The sequence below is a fragment of the Microtus ochrogaster genome, linkage group LG4, assembly GCF_000317375.1.
Source record: "Microtus ochrogaster isolate Prairie Vole_2 linkage group LG4, MicOch1.0, whole genome shotgun sequence".
Classification (NCBI taxonomy): Eukaryota; Metazoa; Chordata; class Mammalia; order Rodentia; family Cricetidae; genus Microtus; species Microtus ochrogaster.
This window is the reverse complement of record NC_022030.1, coordinates 40,107,832-40,117,221: the sequence shown is the minus strand read 5'-3', so window position 1 is coordinate 40,117,221 and position 9,390 is coordinate 40,107,832. Positions and strand designations below refer to the sequence as shown.

The 9,390-nt window shown below is 35.1% G+C and overlaps 1 protein-coding gene across 4 annotated transcripts in view; it reads right to left on the bottom strand.

Annotated features, from left to right (window-relative positions):
• Erbb4 (erb-b2 receptor tyrosine kinase 4) overlaps positions 1–9,390 on the bottom strand; it is a 1,055,173-nt gene that overhangs the window by 259,538 nt on the left and 786,245 nt on the right. For all 4 annotated transcript variants that reach the window (XM_026786414.1, XM_026786416.1, XM_026786413.1 and 1 more), the window contains exon 15: positions 2,643–2,797. In XM_026786414.1, coding sequence (XP_026642215.1) covers positions 2,643–2,797 — 155 coding nt within the window. The remainder of the gene's footprint in view (positions 1–2,642; positions 2,798–9,390) is intronic.

Sequence of the window (9,390 nt, the reverse complement as noted above, 5' to 3'; positions counted from 1 at the left end):
TTCCTTCCTTCCTTCCTTCCTTCCTTCCTTCCTTCCTTAGTTTGTTTCTTTCTTTCTTTCTTTCTTTTTCTTCCTTCCTTCCTTCCTTCCTTTCTTTCTTTCTTTCTTTCTTTCTTTCTTTCTTTCTTTCTTTCTTTCTTTCTTTCTTTCTTTCCTTCTTTCCTTCGTCCCTTCCTTAATTCCTCACTCCCTCCCTTCTTCCCTTTCTTCATTTTCCTTTTTTCTCTGCCTTCTAAAAATATCGGTGAGAGGTTTCTCATCAGGACTAATGGTTCATCTTTTAAAAAGTACTAGAGGGACTTTTAGAGTCAATTATTGAATGCAGTTTTAGAGTAGTAAAAATACATTTCAGGTATAAGATACATAATTTTATTTTTAGGGAAATCATTAAACTGCATTCAAAGTACAAACTTATTTCCTAAAATAATGTAATTGGAAAGTCTTTTTACATTAACTTAGTTATTGAACATCCTCATGGATATCGGCATATGGAAGGGAACCCGCTTTCTGAAGTAGAACTGGCCTGGCAAGAGCTCACACTTACTCATATGGTCAATTAATGGCTGAGCTGAGAAATAAAAGAGAGTCATTCAGCCCAGCATTCCCTCTGCCTGTGATCTTTCTCTGGACCATAGCTCTATATGCTCATACTCAGTCTGAACACAGACTTCCCAGTATATGTTTCTTTAGTACAAGATGCCAAGGACAGTGGGTATGGTGTGATCTAGTTCATACAATGTAGGAATTGCTGATAATGAGGAAGGGAAAGCTCAAAGAAAGCACCAACAAGACCTCAGGACAAAGTCCTCATTGGAGACATATTACCCTGGAAGATGCTAAGAAATACAGCATCCTCTGATTCACCATTCTGCAGCCACAAGCCATTGAGGGCATTTTTCTATTTATTTAGAGGTTCCCATTAAATCTCAGCATCCCTCTTGTATGAGATCCAAGCTTCATTGCTACGGTAATTTGAACCCTTTTCCTTGGCCTCAACTTATACCTCCCTCTACTATATATGCTTTCCTTTATTATACAATTATGATTTAAAAGGCTGACAAGGAAGACACTCCAGCCACACATCCATACTAGGTTCTTGTCTCACTTTCATTTCCCTAATGGCTTCATTGTAATTAGATTTGCAAAAACAGCAAAAGGTCTCATTTTGAATGGCAACAGCTGTTGACATCGACATTATATTGAATAATTTACTGGTTTAATTTTAGTTGCAAAACAATAAAACCCTCTTGTGGATGATTTTTGCAAGCAAAGTTTTCTCTTTCTCTTGCTGACTCTTCTGCTCCAGTAGCACCAGGTTTTATTTTTTCATAAAATAGTTTTAACTCAAGTGTACCAAAACTCACAAGGGGAACTGTTTGTTACTCCTGTTTTCCTTGAAGCAAAATGTGTAGGTGACTGTCTCTTCCTCAATCTGTGTGCTTATGTAGAGACTGAGGAGTTGGCAGGCAGCTCTTCTATGTTGCATTTGCGTTCATGGGGCAGAATATTGCTGTACCTTTTGAGGATCTGCTACTATATGGAGTGACTTAGCCAATTTCCCGACCTGTAGGAAATTATAGCAACATCCAAAAATTGATGTTTTCTTGGCAGAAAATTATGTTGTTCACTTCACTTTTTCAATATCTTCTAACAGCTAGGGCTCAATCTGTCAGGACAATCTCTTTACAGAACCTCCACTTTCTGCCAGATATAAAGCACCCAAGATAACTCTCAACAATTGTGTACATCTGTGTTTTTCTCTGCCTACACTGAGAGTAAACACTCACAAAGAAAGTGAGGTTTTATGATGAGAGAATAGAGTGAGTTAGCTACTCTTAATTTTAACAATATTTAACTTTTCTAGGAAACAAGGAGAAATTACTAGTGAGGTAAGATATTTTTTTAAAGAAATAGATTAGAATTTGTTAGAGTTGGCATTATTTCGTTTTGTATACAATGTTCTTCTTTTGAACATCAATGGCCATAATATTGAACAAAAACAATCCCTCCAATTTTTGTTTATAATTTTTAATATCATGGGTTATGCTGCAGAACACATCCTTTTGAATGAAAAATATGTATGTATCTTTCTGAATTGTTTCATGACAAAGAACTCTACATTATAAGGAAACTACAATAAAATGCCTCACACAACTATATAAGTTATGTTGTGTGTACACATATAAGCATGTTATTCTTGTTTTCTTCTCTGCCATGATTGCATAGTTTCAGATTTCATTGAAGGATGAATCCAAGGCAGTCATTTTTAAAGATATATACTCATTTTAAATTTTGACAATAAAGAATTAGAACTACATATGAGAAATCTCTCATACATGTATGGAATTGTATTTTCTAATATACACTGAGCCTACTGTAAAGATTGGACAGTTTCAAGACTGCATCCAAATCATACTGGCTTCATGAAGGAGTTCCTAAGTTGAATGATCAGTGGAGACATTTCAGAGGTTCTCCTAGAAAGAATACCATTTTAAAATCAACATGTAAATTATAACGATGAATAGCATTTCCTGAGGCTATTGTAATGCAAGCAGACATCATCACAGATACTGATACGTATGTTCATCCTTTGAACTGAAAACATTCCCATGGTCTCGCCCTTGGCCAGGAAGGATGCTTACCCTTGGGTGCAGTTGGGATGGCATGGGTGGCATTCCCGATCCTGATCAGCATACTTGAAGATGAAACTGTTAGCTCCCTGTAGGCCATCGGGACATTTCTCCACACAGTTTGGACCATCCTTAAAATGAGAACACTTTGTGCAGTTGTCTGGTCCCTGAATATGAAAAGAAAAACAAATGTGGAGAAATAAAAATGGGTTCAAATCCTTCTGAAAGGCATTTATGTAGCTTAGTTTCATAGATTTTTTTGAGTGACAATTAAATAAGTCTTTCTATGAGAGCATGTCCATCCACTAACATGGATGTGGCCACTGAAGTATAAATAACACTAAGAGAACTTAAACTTCTATTTCACTATTCCACATATGAACCATCATCTATTATCATACTATCAAATTTCTTCAGGGAACATCTTGCTTTTGAAATCAGTTCATCTATTCTTCATGTAATATCTCTGTGGCTTAATTTGAAATAATGTTTCTCAATGGCTCTTTCAAAAGGGTATCAACACTTTCATCTTGTGGTTCATTCTTAATGGCATTATAAAGTAACAGTATATCTATATAATAAAGTTTCCATTGTATGTTTTATCACCATTATTGAGAAGATATGAATCCACAAAATAATGAGAAATAATGAATAATGGAAATTAGAGCACATTGCTTTTCATAGGAGGCAAAATTTCCTAGTGACTATTTGAAATAAAATTAAAATTTAGTTTGATTGAATTATCAGGTATTAGACATATTAGACATATATATGGCTCGGTGCTTAGGAGGAATGGCTGACCTTGCAGAGAACCGGCATTTAGTTTCCAGCACCCACACAACAGCTCACTAATGTGTGTAACTCCACTTTCAGGAGATCCAACACCCTCACACAGACATACATGCAGGCAAACACCAATGTATATGGATAAATATTAAATAAGTAATTAAATAAATTTCTTGGTTATTCTTTGTCTTAAATCATCTTATGCTGATGCTTAAAAGGAAGTGATATGCAAATCATAGGGCAATCTTTAGAGTCTTATAATACTTATTCAAAAAATAAAATATTAAAAATTATATAATAACTATTTTTTAAAATAAAAAATGCCTGGAGAATCTTATCCAGTGATGTAGGTATCATGAAAATTATTAATTAAAATATAGTGAACTCATTTTGCATATTTTCTTTTACAATATACATGATTTTAATAAATAGAAAATTGATAAACCACACTAATATGAAAACATTAACAAAAATAGTATATATTCATTTGTAATATCTACTTTTATTTTTAAGACAGTGTCTTCTAGTGAAACCCAGTGTTCTCAAATCTATAATTCTCACTTATCAACATCCAGATTGCAGAATTAAAGCAATGTATCATTATGTTCAGTCTCAAGATTTTTCTTCAGAAGGGCCCAAATCTTAGCATATTCTATTACTTTAAATATGTTCTACTTGATACTATCATCCCTCCTTTCTAGACACTCTGTTTGCTTAGGGGTCTATGACAATAAAATTACTTGGATGACTTGTTTGGAATTTGTTTACCTCCAGTTCTAGTCTTCCTGTTATCTGTCTATGTCTGTAAGCATGAACACTTTACAGCACACCTGAAGAAAGCTTAGATAAGTAGGGCATAATGAGCATTCAAGGACGCAATTAAACCAAGTTCATATTTGCTAATATTGTGAGCTTGAAACCATGTTAGGAGCACATTATGCTGAACTGTTAATAAGGAATGACTGTGCAGTTATGTTTATTTGTGGGGGTAACGGCAACCTCAAAATCAGCTAGATATTATGTTGGTATTATAAAGCAGCGCAAAACCAAAGATAAAGATTGAAGTATCTAATGAAAAATAGTGAAGTCAAGAAGAAAATGTAATCATAAAGAAACCAGTGAGCTTAGATGAAGTAGCTATCTATTCCATTGTTTTGATGTGAAGCAAAGAGCTAAAAGAAAGAAAAAAATTAAATTAGCATAGGAAACCTAATCCCCGTTCTAACTTAAGAGTTGCTAACTGTAACTTCTCATTTCCTCCCAAAGAAGAATACTTCACATGCTTCCAATTTTAACACCTGCTCATGGGTACTTAGGCACGTAATACTACCTATTATACAGAATCATTTGCTGTGCAAGTATGTTCAGTGGCATGACTTATTCTACAAGACAAGAGACACTGCTTATTGCAGAACACAGAATAAAGCTTGTCATATGTAAATAAGCAGAGTTTGCGTTAAGCATATTTTTCTATTAAATTCTTGTAGTGGAAAATAATACCCAAGCAAAAAATCTTAGCATACAAAATGTGATGAATTAAAATTAATTAATAGTTAAGTATAATCTAATGCAACCAGCTAGTTTGTGCCTATCTGATTCACCATGACACAAAAACCTACGCCAGCTGATATAGCTCAAAAGCATTCTAACAAAGCTCCAAGTACTTGAAGTGCACTGGCTCCCGTTTCACTTTCATAACAAAAGACAAACATCTAATGCTCAGTCTCCCATATTGTGCTATTCCCAAGGCACAATAAGTGTCTAGAGGCAGTGAGTGACAAAGTTGTGGAGATGAAGGATGCATCTCCTTTTCCCTGGTTCTAAACTGTCTCTGGACCCAATAATCTAGACAGGCAGCAATGTGACAGACTAAATCCTAATGTGTGCATTATGTTATTTTTCTCAGTGGCAGTTACTTATCCCAAGTAGTTTCTATTGAAAAGAAAGCTACTATTTACCACCATACAAAAATGTTCTTTCATCCCTGTGGGAAGACTGCCATTCACCTGTCAGTACAGGTGAGATAAAGCTTACATTGAACAATGAAATGGAAATAGAAGCCATTAAGTAAGGGGTGAGGGCTGAACTCTCTAGCCTCCTTTCTCTCTGTTGCCACTATCAAATGTTTCATGTAGAAATGGAGATGCCTTAAATTCAGAGCTTATGGGTCATAACAGGAAGGTGGTTCGCTTTGAATATTTCCAAGATTTTCAGAGTACCCTACATAAAAAGTATTTAATATGCTTTTCTGAGAGCAAAGAAAGAATAAAATTGACAAATAAGCACAGCCATTCTAACAGCTACTTTCCATTTTTAAACATGGTTTGAAAGCTTGTTCTCCGCATCCAAATCTGATTCTTCTATTCCTGCCTCTTCAGAATCTGCTTCGACCTCCAGGAACTGCTGGGTTCCCCTTATTTATTTACCTATCCACAGTTTCCTTGGACAACACTGGAAGAAAAACTGTAATGACTGGAATGAAAAACTTAGAGTCATAACTTCTACAATGGAGTTGAAGCTTCATGTCTCACTGGCTTTTGAAGTAGCTATATAATTATGGGTAAGTTTATTCATATTTTAAGTGAGGAATGCCACAATGTTCCTCAGATTTAACAATACTGGTGAACTTTAGTAGTTATAAATTTTTATCCTATTGGAAACTTTGACATACTAACCATGAAATTTTCTCTCTCTCCTTCCCCACTTCATACTTTATTCTTTATCTTCCTTGCCCTTGTAACTTTCAAGTGTTTTGATTAACTGCCTTCTTTGTTCTCCAGATATATAAAGTCTGTATTTTCATGTCACATCTAGTATCATAAGCACTGCCGTGAAGAAACAAAAATGTTTATTATGTCTACTTTTCATATCAAATAATTTTGAAGTAAATTCAAATTGTTAGTTGGTTGGAATTAGGACTCTGAGTATCATACAAGTTCAGGGGGTGTCATCAAACAATATAATTTTTTTTTTTTTGGTTTTTCGAGACAGGGTTTCTCTGTGGTTTTCGAGCCTGTCCTGGAACTAGCTCTGTAGACCAGGCTGGTCTCGAACTCACAGAGATCCGCCTGCCTCTGCCTCCAGAGTGCTGGGATTAAAGGCGTGCGCCACCATCGCCCGGCCCAAACAATATAATTTTTATAAAATATTTGCATCTTTTAAAAACAAATTGTCTCAATTTCTTTGAAGAACTTATAAGTGAGAAACTATAAAAATATACACATTGGAAGAAATTAATAAACAGGTTAATCACTTATATAAGTTCATGTAGCAGAAGACAAAGAGCAGAAGGAGCACAGGGGGAGAAGGTCGAGTGCTCTAAGCCCTAATCATGCAGAGTGGGATTGTAATTATGCTCATGATAGTGAGAAATTTATTAGCAATTTAAAGAGTATATCTTTTTTGGTAGAATGTAGAAATTACCTAGCAGACAAGAAGAGAAAATATATGGGAAAAAATGTAGCACAAAGCTCTCAAAACATGCATGATATCTGTTAAGTCCCAGCTGTAAATACGATCTACAGTGAGCTTCATAATTATCATTTTTGATTAGTAAATAACATGATAATTGAAAATTCTGACATTTTAAAACTTGTGTAATCACATAAAAGGAATGAAGGATGTATGCCGATATCTTTTGCATAAAATATCACTTTTTCCTTTTTACGTGCATTGGTGATTTGCCTGCATGTGAGTATCTATAAGAGTGTCCAGGCCCCTGTAACTGGAGTTACAGAGCATTGTGAGTTCCATTTGCATACTGGGAATCGAACCTGGATCCTCTGGAATAACAACCAATTCTGTTAACCACTGAGACATCTTTCCAGTCTGGAAACACAATTCTGTTAACCACTGAGACATCTTTCCATTCTGGAAACATCAAATATTTTAAAATAGATATCTCCTATGAAATTATTCTAGCAAAATATGGTGTATCAAATAATATACTTAGACTTCACTTAAGCATATTAATTTTCTACCAATAAGATTAATTATACTAAAAACATAAATTATTAATTACATTTGGCTATTTTGAAATATAAAAAAAATTAAGAAAATTTGAAATATTAAGATAAATGAGCTTTAAGATGTAGAATGCAAAATATTTGAGAAAAGACTGATATGAAATTCATCTCTGATTATTTTGAAAAATACTTTGAATGAATGTTAATATGTAAAAAACAACAATCAAGTTTGATGCAAAGCAAGCATCTAAACAATGACGCATACTGAACAAAGTAAGAATACTTCTCTGAGATTTGAAAGAGTAATAATGGAAAGGAAGAGGAAATGATACATGTCATGAAAATATTAAGTCACAGACATAGCAGGAAATACACAGGAAGTAGTGGAGCCGGAGCACCTGCAATAATCGACAAACTAAACAATTTGCACATGGGCAAACTTGGGAGTCACTTTTTCAGTGGTATTTCACCTCGCCTATGTTTAATACACATTGACTATATCCAGAGCCATCTCACGATACCAGGCATAGCAGTAAAAGGCACAATATTGTTTATTTTATTCATTCATTTTAAGCTTTTAAACTCAAGAAGAAACCTTTTTTTCATTCATTACTTAATGAGGGTCTTTGGGGTCCAGCCCCAAGGTCCTTTTCATGATTTAGATTGGACACTATAGGACACTATAGGAATTGAAAGGAAGTTTTTTCTTAGGGTATCTGAGAGCAAAAGAATTCTCCCACACTTGCTGCTTCAAACAAGTCTCTATTCTTTTGCTTCTACTCTAATTTTTCTACCCTCTTTCTAAATTCTCCTAGCTGCTTCTTTTCTAGCCTGAACACTCTCTTCTTATAGGTGGCTTGGAGAAATACAAAAATTACAAGAGCTAGCTCTCATCGGTCAAAATCATAGTCCTAAGGAAAGCAATAAGGAGCTGAGACATTTACCAGGGCAACACAGGATTCCAAGGTTATAGGAATAAGACCATTACCAGACAGGGTATGCCCAGTGACAAACTTTGAGCCATAGGTCTGTTGTAAACAGACTTTGTAAGCAAAGAATTGGCATGCTACTCTTAGATTGCTCTGTCAAGCAACCTTGGTTGGCCATCTGTGACGCTGACCTTGTACATAACTATAAAGTTTTAAACTTATGATCTATTTACAAAACGCCTTTATTCCAGTTTGAACTTGCTCTGTGGTAAAAGACAGTTAATTGCGTTCAGTTAGTCTTAGCAAAAGAAACAAAGCAGGCTTTTAAGTATCTACAGTCTTTGTGGAACAATGGATTTATTTATAAGGAATATTCTAGTATATTTTCTATATATCAAAATTATACAGATAAATGAAAAATCATCTTCCTGACCAGCCACAGATACATGTGCCTATAAGACTGAATTGTAATCATGAGATTACGTATACACATCACATGAGATTACATACTACAATACAGGTATTGGGGAGATATCAAGCTGCTTTAGCAAATATGAGTTTCTCTGAGTCAATAGTCCTGCAGGTCTTACCTGGACAGGATTAACTTCTATCAGAGAATCTCTCCTCTGGTGGGTTGGTATCTGAACACTAGTTGCCACCTGCTTCAACTCTCATGGCCTCCAACACCTACTGCCAAATAGTTACCTAAATATGCAAGCTTTAAGGATCCCAGGTAGACACCTCAGCTTGCTTCACCAACAGACTAGGCAAACTTCCTTTCCTTTTATAGACTATTTTTTATGGAAACGGTATGTCTCATGTACCAGGTCAACTGTGTGTTCATGACTCTTCATAGTGGAGAAAAACTAACTAGAGATGCCCTTGGACATACTTTCTTAGAGGCCAAGGAACAGTAATTTGTTCTTTACATTCATGCTTCGTGGCACACAACTAAGTTTCTGTTTCTGGAAGGCCTGCCTCTTCATATACTATTGAACTTGTGACCGTCCTTGGAAAGTCCGTGTGTCTTAAGAGAAGGTTCCAGAGTGGCTCACTGAGAACTCAATTTCATATATATAT